The sequence below is a fragment of the Vitis riparia genome, chromosome 14 (assembly GCF_004353265.1).
Source record: "Vitis riparia cultivar Riparia Gloire de Montpellier isolate 1030 chromosome 14, EGFV_Vit.rip_1.0, whole genome shotgun sequence".
Taxonomy (NCBI): domain Eukaryota; kingdom Viridiplantae; phylum Streptophyta; class Magnoliopsida; order Vitales; family Vitaceae; genus Vitis; species Vitis riparia.
The window spans coordinates 21,998,055-22,020,848 of NC_048444.1; the positions used below are offsets into that span (position 1 = coordinate 21,998,055).

At 37.1% G+C, this 22,794-nt stretch overlaps 1 protein-coding gene across 1 annotated transcript in view; it reads left to right on the forward strand.

The window, feature by feature from the left end:
- The window catches only part of LOC117929677 (protein MON2 homolog), a 101,040-nt gene that overhangs the window by 24,734 nt on the left and 53,512 nt on the right, over positions 1-22,794 (forward strand). Inside the window, exons 8-14 of the mRNA XM_034850043.1 lie at positions 1,784-1,838; positions 1,938-1,994; positions 2,110-2,211; positions 8,229-8,309; positions 8,443-8,495; positions 20,738-20,807; positions 21,660-21,723. Coding sequence (XP_034705934.1) covers positions 1,784-1,838; positions 1,938-1,994; positions 2,110-2,211; positions 8,229-8,309; positions 8,443-8,495; positions 20,738-20,807; positions 21,660-21,723 — 482 coding nt within the window. The remainder of the gene's footprint in view (positions 1-1,783; positions 1,839-1,937; positions 1,995-2,109; positions 2,212-8,228; positions 8,310-8,442; positions 8,496-20,737; positions 20,808-21,659; positions 21,724-22,794) is intronic.

Sequence of the window (22,794 nt, forward strand, 5' to 3'; positions counted from 1 at the left end):
GCTATACATGGAAAGCAAATAAATTCTCGCATGATTCTAGTCCTATACATGTAAACTATAATCTGTCAAATAATGTATGCTAACTGTATAGAATAATAAATGGAGAAATAAGGAAACAATTGTGGGCTAAAATAAGGAAAGAAGTGTGGACAGCAAAGCTGTCCTTTGAAGGAAACAATTGTGGATTAAAATAAGGAAAGAAGGGTGAGCTAAAATAAGGAAAGAAGTGTGGACAACAAAGCCGTCCTTTGACACCCTCGACCTTTGCCTGGTTAATGACACATAAGAAGGTAAATACCAATAACATGCTACAGTTGAGAAGGCCTTTCAAAGCTCTTAGCTCTGATTGGTGCATCCTATGTAGGAGGAGTAGTGAGACGGTTGATCATCTCTTTTTACATTATCCGATTGCTTTGGGATTGTGACATAGGGTTTTCTCATAGGCAAGGATGGCGTGGGTTCAACCAAGTAGTATTTGTGATATGATGGTCATTTCCTTCAAGTGTTTTAGGAACTCCATTAGAGGCAAGACCTTTTGGAGGATCGCGTGTCTTTCTTTGTTGTGGACTGTGTGGAGAGACAGAAATGCTAGGATTTTTGAGGATACTTGGAAGACACCGGAGACGATGTGGGATTTGCCTCATTTTCCTGTTTCTTTTTGGGCTTATTGTAAAGACGTTTTTAAACCCTACCCTTTGAGTGTAATTCAACTTAGTTGGCTTTCGATTTGTACACCTTAGGGCTAGGTCTACAGGGTGAATAGTTGTTACACTTGTATATACATCCTTTTATCTATCAAAAAAAAAAAAAAAAAAAAATAGCCCCATTGTATGGTTGAGGTTTACTTAATTCTTTTTTATCAGGTTTGTATTTCTTGAGGAGGATTTCTAATCCTTCCATGTTCTATTTATTCTCAATTAATACATATGTTTATTTCTGATAAAAGAAAAAAAAAAGATTATTCTGATCAAAAAAAAAAAAAAAAAAGATTATGAATTTGGAATTGACATTGGGAATGAAATTAGAAGTGTTAACTTGCTGGAAGTGGCAAGAATTTCATAGTGAAAACAAAGTGCAATGACACCTTATGCAATGTGGGCTGCCACCAATGTAAACTAGGGAACTAAAGCAATGGAAAAAATGGAATAAGTTTTGAGGATATGGAGCTAGCATTTCCAAAGTTAAAGCATGTGGTTTGGAGGATGTGGAACTCTTGGTCAGTAGCTGTTTCTTGAGGAAAAAAAAAAAAAAAAAGAGAACCTGTGGCGTCAACAAGACTAAACAAAGAATGCAGTACCAATTGTCCAAGTGTCAGCATGTATCCTTTTGTTCAAATGTCTGAAATTATATTCATGGAGTTGTCAAAGTTGCATCCAAGACTAATCTGACCATAAAACCACTTCATTCTAAATAGAAATCTTTTAGTTACTAAAGTCATACAGCTGAATTCAAAAGACATTTCATTTTATGAAACTTCCATATCTGTTACTTCTATGAATTATAGGTTGCTATTTCTTCTCATGTGAACATGTTTATTATATTTACCATAGTAAGCATTGCAAGGTTTTGGATCAAATCCAAGGACATTTTACAATTGGATATGCAGAAAGCTATATCTTGCATGCCTGTTGAATGCCTGTTTTACTGTCATTTCAAGAGAAATAAATTCTCACAAAGGACTTTTCTAATATGTAAAGACAAAGTTTTGTGCTACTACTCAACCAAACATTAGGATTTTTAATACCTTGATTTAAATTTTCCTTGATGTTTTGTCCATCTTCAGGTTTGTTCTGTCCAATTATGTAGTTGTCTTCAGAACCTTGGTTTCATATGAGCAGGTGATCATAAAAATTACTTGGATCAAGTCTTTTCTGTTATTTTGTTTGGGTATGCTAGTAAAACTTTACAATTGAAAAGATTGCTTGGATGCTCAACAGGTCCTACGTCACCAGATATGTTCGCTTCTTATGACTTCTCTTCGTACCAATGCTGAGGTATTTTCTCTTGTGAAAAATTAAGTGTTACTGTCTTATGAAATCTGTTGATCCATTGAGGACTTTTATGTGGTATCTTTAGAATACCCCTTCATTATATTTTACGTTGAATCAGGTTGAAGGAGAAGCAGGAGAGCCTTCTTTCCGTCGCTTGGTCTTGCGGTCTGTTGCCCATATTATCAGGCTTTACAGTTCCTCTCTTATCACCGAATGTGAGGTATTATATATTGTTGTTACTTCATTGATAAAATAACACATCTAGGATAAAATAACACATCTATGTTGGAAAGGTTGTCATAATGCAGGTGTGTTTGTCATTTCATTTTTGAGTATCTAGTTGCATCTTTATATTCTCCAGGATCAGGATCAGAATCGGTTTTTTTTTTTTTTTTTTTTGATAAGTAAATTAGGAGAATATATTAAAAGCGCATGCAAAATGGTGCACAAAGTACACACATAGTATACAAAAAAGGCCACAAGGTAAACACGAAGGCAACCGCCAACCCCCCTTACATCGACCACCCCCCCAGAAATTTGTACTGACCCTATCAGGGATTCAAGAGAACCCAAAAACAGAGAAACACCCCCAGAAGCACAACACAGTTCCCCCTGAACCCAGCTGCAACCCATTTCCTTCACCAAAAACTTAAAGCGAGACAGCATTCTCACAAAGTGAGTGGTGACTCCCCAGTGCTCCTTTCCCTTCCCCTACTAGTGAGAGGAGAACTTTTGTAATTAACTGAGCATTCTAGCTTTCGGATTTCCCTCTCAAAATGGGATGATGAAGGAAGAATCCTCTTTCCCCCTGAGACCTTAATCCCATGCCCTTTTTTGGACTTCAATTTCCTTAGAAGGGAGCTAATTTCTTTTTCACATCCAGCAACTGGCATCTCCAAGTAGTTGCTGAAATTGAGCAACTTACTGGGAAGGCTAACAAGATCCTCCCCCACTGAATTGCAACCAGGCTCCAACTCCTCAGTCATGACTACCACCTCCTTTCCTGAAGTACCATTTGCAGCACTCCCTGAAAACTCCAACAAATTACCATCTTGAAGCAACATCTTTAGCAGCCGACATTCTGAGTCCAAAGACCCCAAAGGTGATAGGGAAGAAGAGCCAGAAAACCTGTTCACTTCCGCTACGAGGGCTTCGTCAGTGAAAGCGACACGGGAACACACTGACACCGACGCTGGCAGCAACTCCTTCCCCTTGCCCACAGCACTATTGCACCTCCACTGCTTAGTCACTTGGGCCTCTACAGAAAACCCACTCCCTTTGAGAAGCCCTGATGAGCCCACCTCTACCCTAGACAAGTCCATTGAAACACGGGCCTCCCTTAAGGCCCCCACTTCGGTCAAACTTGTCTTTTACTTGGCCTGGCCCACACTTAACCCTTCTCCCACTTCACAGCCAGTATCCAAAAGGACCTCTGAAACAACAGACCCACAAGGGTCTCGGGCCTCAAAAACATGGCCTCTAGGTTCCTGGGCCCCATCCAGCCCCTGTCGGCCCAAACTTTGGGTCCCAGACTCAGCCCCACCATAGCCTCCTTTAAAGCAGTGATCATCCAAACAGTCCCTCCTCTCATCAGCTGTACGCCTCTCCAGGATCAGAATCAGTTGCTTTACACATGATCAAGTTAGTTTTTTTTTGACAGGCAAACAAGAATATATAAAAAGTGCCAATTGCAGATGATCTACTTATAGCTCATTTGCCACTAAAATGCAGTAGGTTTTTGTTTGCTACTTCGAAGAATCAAGTTATTCACATAAATTACAAGGGAACTTCTAATTTTGTACACCTAAGATTAATTGTGCTTATGTCTTATTTCATCTTTTCTTCTTCTATCATCACTATCTAAAACCAGTCCTTTTTTTTTTTTTTTGATTGGAAATGACATAGAGATATATTAATAAATAAAAAGAACTACAAATAGAAGGATGAGAAATCCTCCCGCCAAAGAAAACTAAACTACAGGAAATTACATTGTAAAACAAGCGAACACTCTATAAAGGACCATTCCTTATGGAGTACACACCGCTAACCAATCAAGTTGTAGCGCATTAAGGGGAGTCCCCTTAAAAACCTTGGAACAGAAAGCCCAAAGAGAAGCAAGGAAAACAATAGAGTCCCAAAGATACTCTGAATTCCTTGTTTTATCCTAAAAAATTATCGTGTTTCTTTCTCACCACACAACCCGAATTAGAGGATGCTCGCAGCTTGCCACACAACTATCCCCCTCTTAGAAGAATCAAAACCATTAAATTTGATGGACATCATGTCAAAGATGCTCCTCGGGGGGACCCAATTCATCTTAGCTAATTGAAATAACCTGTGCCACAATCCAATCGTCAAGGAACAATGAAGAAAAAGATGATCTGCTGATTCCCCATGCTTCATGCACAGAATACAAATATCAAGACTAAGGGCTTTGTAGGGTCTTCTCACTTGTAGCATGTCATTAGTATTCACCTTCTTGTGTGCCACTAACCAGACAAAGGACTTCACTTTGAAAGGAACTTGAGAATTCCAAACGAACTTAGAAGGGAAAACTTGAGGAGATCCATAAAATTGAGATAATGCTAGAAAGAAGGATTTGACTGAAAAAAACCCTGAAGAAGATAATGGCCAAAATCTGGCATCTGGAACCAAAGAAGATAGATGCAATCCATCAAGAGACCGCATGAGGCCTTCTAAGTCCTCTATCTCAGAATCTGACAGGTTACGGCGGAAATTTAAATTCCAAGAGAAAGGACGAGTAGGATCGAGAACGGAAGAAATAGGAATGTTTTTATCCAAGACTACTCTAAATAGTCTTGGATATTGGGTTCCCAAAGGTTAATCCTCCCACCACAAATCTTCCCAGAACCGAATTCTTTCCCCATTTCCTACCACAAACCGAGTAAACAAGGAAAACTCTTGAAAGACTTGTGCAATAGGCTTCCAAGGACAGCGATGTGACCATCTGACTAAAGTGTTAGCATCCCAACCATTAGAGTGTGAACCATAAATGCTTAATATGACCTGATGCCATAGAGCTGAACCCTCTCTAGGGTACCTCCATAGCTATTTCCCTAAAAGAGCGAGATTCCTCAGAGAAATATTCCCAAAACCTAAACCCCGTATTGCCTTTGGTTTACACACAACATCCCACCCCACTAAATGATCTCTTTTGCCTTCCCCAATCCCTGACCATAAAAAATCCCTTTGCAACCTCTCGATTTTTTGCAGCCACTGAAGCGGGTAACTTAAATAAGGAAAGGAAGTAACAAGGCATATGGGTAAGGCAAGATTGGATAAGAGTTATCCTTCCCCCGAAGGATAAGTATGCCTTTTGCCACCCATCTAATCTTCTTAAGATTCTCTCAATCACTGGATCCCAAAAGCCACACGCCTTGGGGTTCCCACTCAAAGGAAGACCCAGATAGAGTATAGGCCAGCTAGAAGCCTTGCAATCAAGCATCTCAGCCAATCTTGAAAGATGAACTTGATCAAGATTGATGCCATAAATATTACTCTTGTCAAGGTTGACCTTGAGGCCAGAAATGTGCCCAAACACTAGTAAAAGACTCTTGAGAGTCTGCAGATCTTCCTCCCTATTGTTAGAAAAGAAAATGGTATCATCAGCAAATTGCAAATGAGATATCTTAGTTCTTTTTCTACCCACCTTGAAACCCTCCAACATATTTCTTTCCTTTGCTCTCAAAAGCATCCTACTCAGTACATCTGCGACTAAAGTAAACAAAAAAGGGGATAAAGGGTCACCTTGTCTTAATCCTCTCGATGCCTTAACCCACCCTTTAGCGCTACCATTCACCAAGACTGCATAAGATACCGAGGACAAACATCCACTCATCCATTTCCTCCATCTAGGACTGAACCCCTTCTTCTCCAACACTTGATCCAAAAAATCCCACTTCACGTGATCGTAGGCCTTTTCAAAGTTAATTTTGAAGACGACACCTTTCTCCCCTGATCGTCTTCTCCATCCACTATCTCATTCGCTATGAGAACCGTATCCAAAATTTGTCTCCCTTGAACAAAAGTGCCTTGAGTAGAGTGGATGGTTTCATGTAGAACCCTTCTTAGACGCCCTGAGAGCACTTTGGCTATTATATTGTAGAGACTAGTGATCAAACTTATGGGTCTAAAATCTGAGATTTTCTTTGTCAAACTCTTTTTGGGTAATAGAACAATGAAAGAGGCATTAGTGCTTTGATTGATAATTCCACTCCTATGAAATTTTGCGAACACTCTCATTAAATCCTCCTTAATCACATCCCAACAGTCTTGGAATACTGCAATAGTAAAGCCATCAGGCCCCGGAGCCTTGTCCCTATCCAACTGAAAAATGGCCTTAGAAATCTCTTCTTCAGTGAAAGGGGAATCCAACCTTAACGCACCCTCTTCCGAAATAGGGGACCAATCTAATCCTTCAACACTCCAAGACTCTCCTGTAGGACTCGCGTAGAGCTTTTCAAAGTAAAGTAAGATCTCCTCTGTGATACTCTCGACATTATTCAACACTAAGCCCTTTTCATTTTCCAACTCCTTGATATATTTCCTATTTCACCTGCCATTAGCCACTTTATGAAAAAACTTAGAGTTACAATCCCCTTCCTTAACCCATTTCACCCTAGCTTTTTGTCTCCAATGGATTTCCTCCCTCAAAATTAATTCCTCTAGCTCCCCTTTTCTTAAGGCTCTTTGACTTAACAATTCAGAAGTGAGACCCCCTACCTGCTCAATGGCATCAAAGTTAGCTAAATCATTGAGGATACTTTTTTTCTTTTCATTAATTCCTCTATCTAAAACCAGTCCTTGCTGTCCCTGTTTTCTTTATTTTTCTGTATTTCTGTATTCATCAAACAGCAACCAATTCTATTGTCACTAGAGCTGTAACATGAGCACAGTGAGTCCAACCCAATCTGAATCTGACCTGAAAAAGACAATATTGGGTTGAGAAATCCCAATCCAACTTAAGTTTGCGTTGGGCTTGGCTTAAGGCTTCACTAACCTAGCTCAACCAAAAGCCTGACCCTAACATATTTATATTATTAACCCAATACATATTTTATATTGATGTGATCATATTTTTATATATATATTATATGTTAATGGTCTTGTTTGACACTGTAAAAGAATTTGAAGTTGTTAAAAATAATCAAGTATTTAATATTTTTACTAATTCATGGAATTAAATTATTTTCTGATAAAAGATATTTCTTAAATGTTTCATTAATGGATCAAGAACTTCAATGTTATCAATAGTCTCAATATTCTTTAGTACTTTTGTTTTCCTAATTCAGAGGTCATTAAAACCAAAAGATACCAATCCTTGAGCTCGAATTTTAGAACTTAAAGCTTCTGCTGGGCCTATGTCCCTCCTAATCCACATACTTAGAATTTTCCACTGTTTTTTGGAATCTTATTCATGGAGTCTGAGTTTCATATCCTTTGGTCTCAAATTGAGATGTGACAGGCTCCTATTGGAAGGGAATAGTATCCACCCTAACTGGTTATGGTCCAAAATAGGTCTAGGCAAGACTTCATTAACAATGTTAGGAATGACACATATCCTTCTGATGTAAACAATAATATCTCTAATATCTCTAATAATATAAAAAAAATAAAAAAATCTCTAATCTTTTTAATAGAGGGGACTTGCATGTTAGACCAAGTAAAAGCCCTGTTCTTAGCACTGGTCAGTTGGTCTAGAATCTCTGACTTAACTATCCAAGTTGGTTGTTGCTATAGTTAACCCTAGATTCACCAGGCTTCTCACTCAAGGAGTGCTGGCATCAGAATCCCTTCTGAGTACTATTTAGGAACTTAGAAGGAGGACATTCAGCAACTCTCTCCCCCCCAAACAAATTGCAACAAAGGTGAAGCCTATTAGGACCATAAACCCAATTGATCCCTGTGCCCTCTAGTTGCCCTTCTTTTTGTATCTAGTAGAGATGGAAAAGGACTTCAAAACCACCTCATATGCTCACCATAGGAATATATCAAATCTTAATAATCCCACCTGAAGAGATACAAGATGGTAGGATCCTCTAATCAATCTTCTGTAAGTGGTTTCCTTCTTGGTTTGTTCTAGCCCCAGTAAGATCTATGATGCATCAGAAAGGACCTTCCAGATTAGTCCCTTCAACACATTTTTTGTCTATAAGTTGCATCTAGGTGATTCTAGGATTGCTAACTGAATAATTTTCCTTTCATTCTTGAATGCAGGTGTTTCTTAGTATGTTAGTGAAGGTTACATCATTGGATTTGCCATTATGGCATCGGATTCTTGTTCTTGAAATCCTAAGGGTAACTTCAACAATTTAGTGTTGTAACATATTCTTTTATGTTCTATTATCTTTTTCATAATTCATATATAAGTTTGTTGGTAGTGTTGTACTGTTTAAGGCCTTAAATAATGAGAAGCTATGTAATTTTATAGGGTTTTTGTGTAGAGGCGCGGACATTGCGAATTCTTTTCCAAAACTTTGACATGTAAGTTCATTAGCTTTATGTCTATAGTTTTGGTTGGCACTGTATGTTAAATACATTATTAGTTCTTTCTGTTCTTAAGAAAAAACTTGCTTTCCATATTCATCTAGTTTTTAATTAATGTCAATTGATCAATTATGGATTTGTTTGAATTGGCTTTTAAGAAGCTAAAACTCCTTTATAAACTTAATAAGAGCTTTTCTACCTATTTGGATAGTTTTTTTGAAAGAGCTTATGACTTAAAAAACAATTTAATATGGAAGTTAGGAAAATGTTGCTTCTCATAAAAGTTATTTTGGCTTGTGCTGGAAGATATTTCATGTTTACTGAAACTTCTATAATACCTGTATTGCTTTTCAAAAATTATGGTTTTGGCTATAGTTTCAGCTTCTAGCTAAAGTCAAAAGCAGAAAGCTATCCTGAATAGGGCCTATTATTGGAGCTTATGGTTTGTCACCACAATAACAACATAATATCTTCTAGACCTGCAACTTGGATGGCTTGGGTTAATTAGCACTAAAGCTATTTGCCCTTTTGCCCTTTTTTCTTTTCTTTTCTTTTCTAGGTTAATAAGATATATTAAAGGTGCCTAGCAAAATGGGGGTGCAATCCCATGTGAAAGGATGACTATAGCCATATTGAAAGCAGAGTTTCATATTAATAGAATTTGAATCGAAAAGTTTCAATAAGTTTCTTACTCAGGATGAAGTTAAATTAGATTCCAATTCTGACTTAACCCACTTGCTAAAAGCTCTAACATGAACGGATGAAAAGTCTCAAATATACAGATTCACTTAATAACCTTGAGGACTCCTTAACAAAAAGCCTTGCAAGCTGAACAACTAAAACAGGTTACAAAAATTTGAGAGCAAAATATAAACAAACACTAATTGCAACTCAAAGAGGCAAACACTTGTCCAATCGCCATAAATTTCTTTCCTTCTTAACCACCTATGAAATGACAATGGCAAAATCTCCCTCCACTATAGCATTGGACAAGCCTAAAGCTTTAGTCCTACAAAACCAGAAATTCAAACCTCAATAGTAGAACCTTTACTTGTAGGTTTAGAGTAAGCTTTTTATCTCTGTACCTCGATGTCTCTAATCAGTTCACCTGTCCTAAGTCACCTAAGGTACTAAAGAGCTCCACCAGAGTTTCAACTTGACAAACCCTTTGGTTGGCGATGACCATACTTGATAGGTATTCTCAGCCAATCTCTTGGAGCTGCGTACATGGCTCTCAAGTCTTTAAGGGAGTGCATTTTAAGGCTTCACTAATAATGGCCCAAAGGGAGGATGAAGAGTAAAACAAGTCCTAAACTTCATTTGCTATCCTCCCAACATTCTAAAAATTCCTTGCATTTCTTTTTTTTTTTTTTTTTTCCCATATTGTCTAAATCAAATTGAGGCTAGCAATATTTCATAGAACCTTGCCTCTAGAATGACCCCTAAAGCCTTTGAAGGATATAGTCATCATCTCCAACACTATACAAGGTGGGACTTCGTCAATCCTAGTAAGGTTAAAACAATATATGCCATAAATCCAAACTTGTTGGGCAATGAAGGAAAAGATTATCAATCAACAGATTCAACACTCTCCTTGTACATGATACACCACTCCAGAATAGGAGCTTTGGAAGACCTCTACTTCTAAAGTGGATCATTGGTATTAACCTTCTTACTAACCATAAGCCACATATAAGCCTTTACTTCAGGAGGGACTTTAGATTTCCAATAAAGTTAGTTAGAGCAAAAGGGATAGAGATGGATAAATGAGTAAGGCTTTGAAGAGAGAACTAATTTAGAACAAGGTTGAAGAGGTTAATGACCAAACCCTCACATTGTAATAGAAAGGTGATAAATACATATGGGCTACAAAAGACATTAAGAAAGCTAGTTCTTCATTTTCTTAATCTAGGAGATTCCAATGAATTTTTTTTTTTTTTTTGATAAATGAGCACAAATATATTAAAGGGCTAAAAGCCACAAAGCATACATGAAGTATACACAACAGCCTAGAAGCAAAAACACATGAACAAAACACTCACCACCCCTTAAGGAACGGCAAGCCATTCCAAAAAACCTAAAAGCGAAGTGGACTCCTCTCCCATATACACCCTAGCCCAACTCCACAAATTATAAACAAAAGAATTTTTCAACTTTTGTATAGCTAGAGAGCCCCCCCTAAAGGCTAATCTATTTCTTTCCTTTCAAACCGTCTAAAAAATACACAACGAGATGGAATTCCAAATTTTTTTCCTCCTTTTCCCCACAAAAGGGCCCCTCCAACTAAGTAACATCTCTTTGACTGTCTCTGGGATAGGAGATTCCAATGAAAATTGAAGTTTCAAAACAGGAAAGGGGAGGAGGGTACAAAAACATTAGAGATAAAGGAATCTCTCATCCTTGCCACCGAAAAGAGATTTGGGTATTGAAGATGAAAGGATAAATCACCACACCAAGCGTCTCTCTAGAAGTGGATCTTTATATTATCGTCCATAGAAAAGCAAGTAAAGTGAGAAAAATTAGAGAAGATTTGAGAAAGTCTTCCAAGGACAACATGCGACTACCTAACAACAATGTTGACATTTCAATCATTAGGATATATATATATATTTTAAATTATAAGCAAATATCAAATATATTAAAAGTGCAAAACAAAAAGAATGTGCAAAGGCATACACAGTGTATACAAAGGCACTAAATGACCAACCAAGGAGGGTAAACAAAAAACAACTCCCTCACCTCGTTTATAGCTTAGCCAATCAATGAAGTTCAACATGGACAAGGAGTTATCACCTATGTGCACTCTAATCCACTGAAGAAAATTGTACATAAAAGATTGTTTGATTGCTTGATTCACTTTTTCAGATTATCACAAGCTCTCCTATTTCTTTGTCTTCAACTAGACCAAAATAAGCATAAAGGGGTTGCTTTCATTCTTTTCTTCCTGACCAAAGATCCATGCTAGCTTAAAAGGGCATCTCTTATGTAGAGTGCATCACCCATCATATCCTTAGAGGAGTGTAAATTACCTGCCATTGCATGACCACTTTTGAATAATATTAGTAGCCGTTTCGTCTTCTTCTGTGCATAAATAGCGTCTATTTGAAATATTTCATCTTCTTTTCTTTTAAGCATTAGAATGTGGTCTATAGATACTTAAAATAACATTGTGCCATATCTTTCAAAGAAAAAAAAAAAAACCATTGTGCCATAAAGTGTTATTCTTTCTAGGGAATTACTCCAACTACTTCCCTGAGAGACTTTATTTCTCAGCCTCAAGGAAATCCTATCAACATCTATAGCACCTTCCCTTTTAGGCTTACACACTAGGTGCCATCCAACTCACTCTTCATCACCTAAGAAAATCTCCTGATGCTGGAATCCTATAAGCCACCTTAATCAGAACTTTGAGATCTGATAGCAAATAAATGAGAATAAGCGACAAACATAGGTTTATGAGAGTTATTTTGCCACCAAAAGATAAAAATGCTCTCTTCCAACCATTTGACTGTTTGGAAGACCTTTTTGTCTAGACCCTAAAAGGAAACAACCCTTGGATTCCCACCTAAAGGGAGACTCAAATAGAATAGAGGTCAATTGGAAACCCCACAATCTAAAGGCCTGTTTACTTGATTCTATTGGAATACAAAAAGGGAAAGATTCTTTTCACTAGTCATTATTAAGTTTACTTGAATTTTGAATGAATAGTGTGTGGGGGCCCCACCACAATATGAGAAGACCCATATCAAATTTAAGGAATCAAATTTTGTGAATGAATTGCCTAATTTAACCTTGTGCCTCCAATATGCAATAATTATGATGTCTCCAATATAATAGTACATAATTCATATTATAGTTATTTGTTATATGACTAACAATTTTTATTAATAAAAAGAGAGAATATTATTAAATATCAATTTTATAAATAAGTGGATTATCCAACAAAATTGTAATAAATTCAAGAAATAAGTTTCATTCCTGTATTCAATTGTTTAATATGTTCTTTTTCTTTACAATTATAAATCTAAAATGAAATAGATACGGTCATTAAGGTAAAATTGTATATATTGTAAAACTATTAGAAATGTTTCTTATCCAAAATCTATTTAATCAAACAAGAAATCAACCAGAAAAGGTCATAAATGATTAGGACAACGTAGAAATAGTGAGATCACTATGGTTAAAGTAAGGTGATAACAATGCAAAATTCTTTCATCACATAGCTATTTCTCGTTAGAGTGGCCATTTCATTAGTAGTCTTAAAATCAATGGGGCTAGATTAGAGGACAATGAGGAGCTTAAGGGTGGTATTGCGGCTTATTTTAAGTCAAATGTTTTAAAATTCTCAAGTAAGAAAACCTGAATTGGAAGTAGACCTCTTCAAGGGCACATCAAAGCATTAGATAGATAAAACATGGAGGACCCTTTCTTAGAGGAGGAGGTGTTGCTTGCTAGTTCCTAAGTTGGATGGTGACAAAGTTCTAGGTCCAAGCGGTTTCTTATCGGCCTTTAGGAAATTTTGCTAGCCCATTGTGGGAAGGGATATGATGCAACTTTTTAAGGAATTTCACTCATTAGAGTTTTTCGCTTGTAGCGTTGGCTTTATTTTTCTTAGTTCTTATTCCTAAGAAGGGAAAAGTGGAAGACATCAAAGATTTAAGGCTACTTAGCCTTGTGGGCAATCTTTAGACGTTTTTAGCAAAAGTGCTAGCTAATAGGTTGAAAATGATGGTTGGAAAGGTGGTGTCAAAGACTAAGCCTAACATGCCTAATGAGGTCTCCAACCTGGTTACAGTTAGCCAAGGTGAAACTGAGTTTTCCCCGGTAGGCGAGTTCCAAATAAAAGGCCTTTCCCCCAAGAAAATGGCTAAAGTTCGTGAGGTCTTAAGTTCTCTGGATATTAAGGTGTATTCTAAGCGAAAGAACAGATTCTCCATAGGTATTTGAGACCTGGTATGGAGGTTTAGGGACAACGAGGTGTATCCATGAAAATCATTAGTTGGAATACCAGGGGTTTTGGGTTCTAGGAAAAAACGTAGGGTGGTTAAAGATTTTTTACGGCTAAAGAATCCGAATGTTGTGATGATTCAGGAAACAAAAAGGGAGGTGTGTGACAGAAGGTTTGTTGGGAGTGTCTGGACGGTTAGGAATAAGGAGTGGGCTACTCTTCTGACGTGCGGGGCTTCTAGTGGGATTTTGATTATCTGGTGACTCTAAAAAATTGTGCAGCGAGGAGGTGGTTTTTGGCTCATTTTCTGTCTTAGTCAAGTTTGTGTTGGATGGATGCAGACCCCTATGGTTGTCCGCAGTTTATAGCCCAAACAGTCACTCACTTAGAAAAGATTTTTGGGCAGAGCTATTAGACATTTTTGGCCTTTCTTTTCCTTTATGGTGTGTGGGCAGTGATTTTAATGTTATAAGGAGAAGTTCAGAAAAATTGGGAGGCTCTAGTTTAATTTCTAACATGAAGGACTTTGATAGTCTTATAAGAGATTGTGAATTACTTGACCTCCCTTTACGGAATGCCCCATTCACTTGGTCAAACTTGCAAGAGTCACCTATGTGTAAGAGATTGGATCGGTTCCTTTACTCAAATGAGTGAGAGCATTTCTTCGCTCAAAGCCTTCAAGAAGTTATTCCTAGATGGACTTCGGATCATTGGCTGATAGTTTTGGATACCAATCCTTTCAAATGGGGCCAACACTTTTTAGGTTTGAGAATATGTGGTTGCAACACCCTAGTTTCAAAGAGTGCTTCAGTAGTTGGTGGAGACGTTTTCAAGGAAATGGCTGGGAAGGTCACAAGTTCATGAGGAAGTTACAATTTGTCAAGGCCAAATTGAAATGTTGGAATAAGGATTCTTTTGGAGAGCTAAACGAAAGGAAAAAAAGCATCCTGAATGAAATAGCTAACATTGATGTTATTGAACAAGAAGGGGTTCTCACTTTTGAACTTTCAGTTCAAAGAGCTTTAAGAAAAGGGGAGTTAGAGGAACTAATTTTGAGGAAAGAAATTCATTGGAGACAAAAAGATAGGGTGAAATGGGTTAAAGAAGGGGATTGCAATTCAAAGTTTTTTCACAAAGTGGCTAATGGCAAACAAAATAGGAAATTCATTAAGTTTTTGGAGAACAAAAGAGGTTTAGTGTTTAATAATTCTGAGAGCATCATAGAGGGGATTTTACTTTATTTTGAAAAGCTCTACTAGAGTCCTCCTGAGAGTCTTGGAGAGTAGAAGGCTTAGATTGGTCCCCTATCTCAGAAGAGAGTGCTTCTAGGTTGGATTCCCTTTTTACTGAAGAAGAGATTTCTAGAGCCATTTTTCAGTTAGATAGGGATAAGGTGCTGGGGCCTTATGGATTTACCATTGCAGTGTTTCAAGATTGTTGTGATGTGATCAAGGAGGATTTAGTGAGGGTGTTTGCAGAGTTTCACAGAAGCGGGATTATCAATCAAAGCACTAATACCTCCTTCATTGTTCTTTTGCCTAAAAAAAATCCGACAAAGAAAATCTTAGACTTTAGACCTATTAGCTTGATCACTTGTCTCTATAAGATAATAGCCAAAGTTTTATCAGGGCGATTAAGAGGGGTACTACATGAAACTATCCATTCTACTCAAGGTGCTTTTGTTCAAGGGAGACAAATTTTGGACACTGTTCTTATAGTCAATGAGATAGTGGATGAGAAAAGACAATCAGGGGAGGAAGGTGTTGTTTTCAAAATTGACTTTGAAAAGACTTACGACCATGTGAGATGGGATTTTTTGGATCATGTGTTGGAGAAGAAGGGGTTTGGTCCTAGATGGAGGACCTAGATGAAAGGTTGTTTGTCTACAGTCTCTTATACAGTTCTAGTGAATGGTAACGCTAAAGGGTGGGTCAAGGCAACTAGAGGATTAAGACAAGGTGACCTTCTATCCTTTTTTTTGTTTACTATCGTCGCAGATGTGCTGAGTAGGATGTTGTTGAGAGCAGAGGAAAGAAGTTTGTTGGAGGGTTTCAGGGTAGGTAGGAATAGAACAAGGGTGTCCCATCTGCAATTCGCAGATGATACCATTTTCGTTTCCAACTCTTGTGTGGAAGATCTGCAAACTCTCAAGAGTTTATTGTTAGTGTTTGGGCATATTTCTAGGCTTAAGGTTAATCTTGACAAGAGTAATCTTTTTGGCATCAACCTTGATCAGAATCATCTCTCTAGGTTGGCCGTGTTGCTTGATTGCAAGGCTTCTGATTGGCCTATACTCTACCTGGGTCTTTCTTCGGGAGGGAACCTAAAAGCTTGTGGCTTTTGGGATCCAGTGATTGAGAGAATCTTGTAGAGATTAGATGGGTGGCAAAAGGCTTACTTATCTCTTGGAGGTAGGATAATTCTTATCCATTCATGCCTTTCCCACATTCCTAGCTACTTTATCTCCTTGTTTAAGATTTTCGCTTTAGTGGCTACAAAAATTGAGAGATTGCAAAGGGATTTCCTTTGGTCAAGGGTTGGGGAAGGTAAAAGAGATCATCTTGTTAGTTGGGATGTAGTGTGTAGTCCAAAGGTAAAAGGGGGTTTGGGATTTGGGAAGATTTCTCTAAGGAATCTCGCTCTCTTAGGGAAATGGTTGTGGAGGTACTCTAGGGAGAGTTCAACTTTGTGGCATCAGGTCATTTTAAGCATTTATGGGACACATTCGAATGATTGGGATGCTAACAATATAGTCAGATGGTCACATCGTTGTCCTTGGAAGACTATTGTACAAGTCTTTTAGGATTTTTCCAAGTATACTCGGTTTGTGGTAGGAGATGGGGATAGACTTTGGTTTTGGGAAAATTTGTGGTGGGGGGATCAACCTTTGGGTTTCCAATATCCAAGACTTTTTAGAGTAGTCACGGATAAAAATATTCCTATATCTTTAATTCTCGGTTTTGATCGCCTCTTCTCTTGGAACTTTAATTTCTGTCGTAACCTTTCCGATTCTGAGATAGAAGATTTAGAAAGTCTCATGCGGTCACTTGATTGTTTGCATTTATCCCCATCAGTTTTAGATGCGAGATCCTAGTCTTTATATTCTTTAAGGCTTTTTACAGTCAAATCTTTTTTTCTAGCCTTGTCCCACCGTTCTGATTCTTCTCCAGTTTTCCCTACTAAGTTTGTTTGCAATTCTCAAGTCCCTTTTAAAGTCAAGTCCTTTGTCTGGTTAGTAGCACATAAGAAGGTAAATACTAATGACTTGCTACAATTGAAAACACTCTACAAAACTCTTACTCCTGACATTTGTAACTTGTATATGAAGCATGGAGAATCAACAAATCATCTTTTTCTACATTGCTCTTTGACGATGGGGTTGTGACATAGATTATTTCAGTTAGCCAATATGGATTGGGTTCCCTCGAGAAGTATAAAGGTTTTGGTTTGTCCAAGAGAGGGATAGTTTTGTGGCAAACTGCATGCATTGCTTTAATTTGGGTAGTGTGGTGGGGAAGAAATGCGAGGATATTTGAGGATAAAGCAAGGAATTCAAAGAATCTTTGGGATTCCATTCACGTCCTTGCTTCTCTTTGGGCTTCTTGTTCCATGGATTTTAAGGGCATTCCCCTTAATGTGTTACAACTAGATTGGCTAGCAGTGTGTAGTTCCAACAAGATGGTCTAACCTAGAGAGTTTGGTTGTTTTTACTTTGTAGCTTCTTGTTTTTGTATTCTTGTTGTTTAGTTTTTCTTTGGTGGGAGGATTCCTCATCCTTCTCTTGTACTTCTTTTTTCTATCAATATATCTCTTTGTCGTTTCCTATCAAAAAAAAAAAAAAAAGTGTCAAAGACCTAGAATAACTTTGTGGGAGGTATATCCTTGATGCAGCCCTAATTTAAAATGAGGCGGTTGATTCGAGAAAAAGAAGTTCTAGTGTTGGTTTGGTTTGTAAATTAGATATGGAAAAGGCATATGACCATGTGGATTGGAAATTTCTCCTTTTTTTTATGAAAAAAATTTCTCCTTTCAAACATAGAAAATATGGGTTTTGGTCCTAAATGAAGAAAGTGGATTCTTTTCTACATTTCCATTGAAAGGATGTCAATCTTAGTTAATGGTATCACTATTGATTTCTTCCAAACTTCAAGAGGCTTGAGGTGAGGTGATCCTCTTTCTCACTATCTTTTTTTGATGGTCATTGAAGCCTTTAGTTGTCAAATATCAAAGGCTGAGCAAGGAGGGTTTATTATTGGCTTCAAAGTTGAGGGTCAAGAGGGAGGAGGAATGCACATCTCTCACTTCCTGTTTGCAAATGACACTCTTCTATTTTGTGAGGCAAATTTAGATCAATTAAGATAGTGGAGATGGATTGTAATTGGCTTTGATGTGGTGTTAAGTCAAAAAATAAACTTGTAAAAAATTGAGCTTATTCCAATGGGAATAGTGGAGGGAGTGAGTAGATTGGCATCTATGTTTGGGTTAAGGTAGGGAGGCTTCCGCTTCTTTTCTTGGTTTACCTTTGGCAATGTCTCATAAGTCTTGTGGTGCATAAGATGTTGTTGAGGAGAGATTAAGAAGGAGATTTGCCCCCTGGAAGAAGCAGTACTTCTCAAAGGGAGGAAGATTACCAGTCTTGTGCTATCAATCTATTTTATGTCCTTTTTTGCAATTCCCAGGAAAGCGTGGATTAGAATAGAAAAAATTTAGAGAGATTTTTTGTGGGGAAATCTATTGGAAGGTAACATGATACATTTATTAAGTTGTTTTAAGATTTGCAATGATAAAAGGTTTGGAGGTTTGGGCATCAGAAGATTAGAGGTTTATCCTTGAGTAGGAAAGCCTGTGGAGGAAGATCCTTCTAGGAAAGTTCGAGGAATTAGATGGGGGGTGGAATACATGAGAGGAGAGGGAGACCGTTGGAATGAGTCTATGGAATGATATTAGAAAAGGATGGGAAGATTTCAACCTAAGGATAGATGGGAAGATTTCAGCCAAAGGATACCTATTTGGGTAAAAAATGGTAGGCAAAGAAAATTTTGAAGGGACAAGTGGGCAGGGGAGTATTGGTTGAAAGAAGCATCTTCTCCATTGTATAAACTTTCTTCTTCAAAGTATGCTATAATTGCTGATTTGTGGAAAAGAGGAAAAAGTGGAGGTCAGTGGTTAGTGCAATTCAAAAGATCTTTCCAAGATTGGAAATGGATGGCGTAACCTAATTTTTGGAGCTTATTTATTTAGTAAAGGGCAAGATGGAGGAGAAGACATCTTAGTATGTAAAGTCTTATTACAATTCCTTATGTGTTGATACTGGAATGGATTTCCCAACTAAACAAATTTGGGGCTCTACAACTCCCTTGAGAATGTGTTTTCTCACTTGGGAAGTAGTATGAGGGAAGATCTTAACTATAAACATGTTAATGTAGAGGGGGTGGACAATGGTAGATAGATGTAGCTTATGCAAAGAGATTGAAGATTCAACCCATCACATTTTGATTCATTGTGATAGAATAAGGGAGTTATGGATGCTTTTGTTAGCAATCTTTAGCCTAAAATAGGTATTTCCAGTTACAGTGTCATACCTTCTCCTTAATTGCAAGTTTGTGGGTTTGGATAAGAGGAGACAACAAAAAGGGCAAGACCAACATCGATAAAAAGCACCCTATCTAGCCTTCCTATCTATTTTATGTCACTTTTTGCAATTCGGAGAAAAGGTTAGCTTAAGATTGAAAAAGATCTAGAGAGATTTCTTATAGGGGTGGTGCTTTGGTTAAAAAGCCTCATCCAGTAAAGCGGTCATCAATTTGTTGTAGGCGAAAGCTTTAAGCCTTTTTAACCTAACTATAGAGGGAAATTCTGCTATTGTAATATATTGGGTGATTGATAAGGAAAGAGTTTCATGGAAGTTTGATGATTGGATCTGAAAAATCATAGAGGTTGTTGGTGAGTTGGGTTGCTCCTTCTCTTGGGTTCCCCATTCAGCCAACCAAGTTGTAGACTAATTAGCCAATCAATGAGTTAAGTTTTTGGCTTTCTTTGAGATTTTCTTCCCCCTTAAGTGTGCAATATTTCTCTTTGGTGTACCTTGGTTTTTTATTTGTGAGGATGAGCTAGTTTTTGTGGGGTTTGACACTTGGTTGCTTTCTAACCATTTTTTTTTTGTACGTCTTTGAAAGATTGTTCTTCTTGTATTTATCTTTAAAGATGAAGGAAAATCGTTGTTTTTGTTTTAGGGGGAAAAAATAAGCTTCATGTGTGACAAGTCATTTTTGTGATATTTCTTAAATGCTCATTAGTTGTGCTTCATGTTTTCATTCTATTAGCTAATTTATTTGTTTATTTATTTATTTTTTGTTTGTTTGTTTGGATCCTACCATGATAGAGTGCTAGATATATATATATAGCACTCTATCATGGTAGGATTATATATATATATTTTATCAAAAACGAAAAATATTATATTAATATTAGTAAAGGTACAAGAGAAGGATGAGAGGTTTGCCCCTCAAAACACAGATTCTGATCAAAGTAAGAAAACACCTCTCTATACAAAACTATGTACAAAGATAACCTCCAACTATCTCAAACCTTTGAATCACAAACTGCAAGTCAGTTGGGTTGTATAATACTAAGAGTAACTCCTCTAAAAGCAACAATACAAGAGGCCCATAGAGAGGAATAGAAGTGAAGTAAATCCCATAACATCCCTTTCGATCTCCCCTTATCTTCAAAAATCCTAACATTTGTCTCTTGTCACACAATCATACTATGTGAATGAATACAATATATAATCATACTGTGTGATCTTCGGGAAGAGTAATTGTTTTATGTTAGAATGCATTATATACATTGTAAACCAAAATTCCACAAGCTTAAACTTTTAGGAAAATTGGTTATTCAACTTGTTATCGAAGTAGTCATGTGTTTAAACCTCATTGCATATTTATTTCCTCAACTTGTTAAGCCCAAAAGAGGCTGCTTTGTTTCCCAATTTATTAAGCCCATGTGTAAGGTTAAAAGAGGCTACACATGAGGGAAAGTGTTAGAGTGCATGGTATGCATTATGGACCCAAATCCTACAAGTTTGAGCTTTTACGAAAATTGGTTGTTCAACACTCTAGAATAACATTTAGACTTTAGTCAAACTATCTTGTTCATTATAATCTATGAAGATATTTTTTTATTGTGGAGAAATTCCTATAATTCTAGCCTCCTTTGTTTTCTGTCCGTAAAAAAGGAATCTCAGTCAATTATTATGTATGCAAACTATTGATTCTGATTCTCATTGTAGGCATCCAAAGAACACTAATGTTGTTGAGGGTATGGTTAAAGCTCTTGCTCGAGTTGTTTCAAGCTTACAGGTGAAAGATGTGCTCTCTCTCTCTCTCTCTTGAATGATTTATATTAAAAGAAGAAAACAGGTACAAGGAAGAAAGATATTTCCTTCAGAGGAAGAGAAAAGGAACTATAAAAGGAAAGAGAACGAAAAGGGATTTAAAAAGAAAAAAAGGTCAACCCTTGGTTGAATCCACCTTAAGGAGGGTGGAAGTGTCTCTTAAAGTTCATACTTGATACCCCTTGCCCAAGAATTCAGGATCTTTTTTGGCAGAACACAGTACCCAATTATAATCCACCACCATTCCCAGGATGAAGTTTCCCTTCTGCTTAATGAGATAGGTGATTGTTGAAGACTTTGAATCATGAACAAAAGCCCAACTGATGACTTGTTATGAATTTCATTTAGTTTTCAAGCATCGAGTCTCATTGACTTAGATTCTTTGAGGCCTTGAAGAACAAGAAGATCTGCTTGATGACATTAACAACACTATTTAATTTAGGGAACCCTTTGTGGTTATGAATCTAATGATTAATAACACCTCCATTTTCACACTAATGGCCTCCTAATCCTTAATGGTGCATGTAATAGGTACCCCTGTAAACTCCATTCCATTTGGAATATTTTTTGATTATCTTCTCCGCCCCTTCATGCCATGATTGGATTGTTCATTATGATGTGGGTGTCCTAATTACTGTCCGTTATGGAGCATCACACATATATCTCTATTTCTGATAGCCCTGGTGTTTTAATGCCCTTTGCTCATGGTTCTCCTCCAACAGAAATTCCAATTTCTGAAAAAAGCAGTTTTATTTAAATAGTGCAGTTAAACAATGAAGATCATGTCCTTGATTGATGAAAATGGTTAATTTTCTAGGTTCAGGAAACCAGTGAGGAGAGCCTGACAGCTGTTGCAGGGATGTTTAGCAGCAAAGCTAAAGGTGATCAGTTTGTTCGTTGTTACATCAAATGTTTAAAAGGGCACCAAGTATTCTTTTTTTGCAATTTATATAGTTTGGTTAGTTATGGTTTTCTTGACATCAATAACAGAGATAAAAATCTTATGGTCTTCTTATTTTAAAGACTTTTTTCATTCATGGTTCTTTGTGTTGCTGTTGGAATCATTGAACTGCTATTTGGTGAATCATCTCGAACAGTTGTTCAAGTAGCGAAGATTAAACTAATGTATTTAACAGCCAAATTTAGTTGGTTTATATATCTGGAATCAACTGGCAAAAAAAGGCTAATGGAGATCGAAAATTATTCACTTTCCTGTGAAAGCTGGGAGAAAATAAATATAATAATGGTGGAATAATTTGGATTCAGAGGTCAAGATAAGGTTTTTTCCATTTATTTATGTATTTATTTTTCAAAGTGTTACTTCTAATTATAATCTTAATTTGATCTTTGGCATTCATGATTTTTTTACTGGTAGACAGAAGACAGAGTGGCTGGAGGTGAAGTTTAGACTTCGAAGAATAGGTGTTACTATTTGTGAAGCTTTTAAAATATAGTAGCAGGGGTACAGTTTTTTACAAGGAGTTCTGGGGATTGGTCTGGAGATTTTTGTTCAAGAATTTCATTAGTTTTCTAGAGAAAAAAAAAAAAGGCAAACTTTTCTTAGTGCATGTTTCAGTATGACCATTGGAGCTTTCTTCTTGACACAAGGAGTGTGATGGTCTTTTGCTCCAGCTATCCTCTTTGTTAGTTCTAGATATTCCTTTTAGTATCTCTTTGTAATGGTGCAACTCTATTACTCATCTGAAATATCTATAAGATGGTAATTGGGAGAATTGTTAGGGAATAAGGCTCATGGAAGTGAAACTGTTATTTTATATTATTTTTTGAAAAGTACTTTCACACTGAAGCTTGAAAGCGGGAAAGATGAACTAATCAATACAATAGTTCCATCCTTCCAAAGATAATAATAGAGTATAGTGCCAAGCGGATTCTGCCCCTAAGTAGAATATGTATTAAAGAATGCCAAAGGAGGTGTAGCCTAGCTCAGGAGA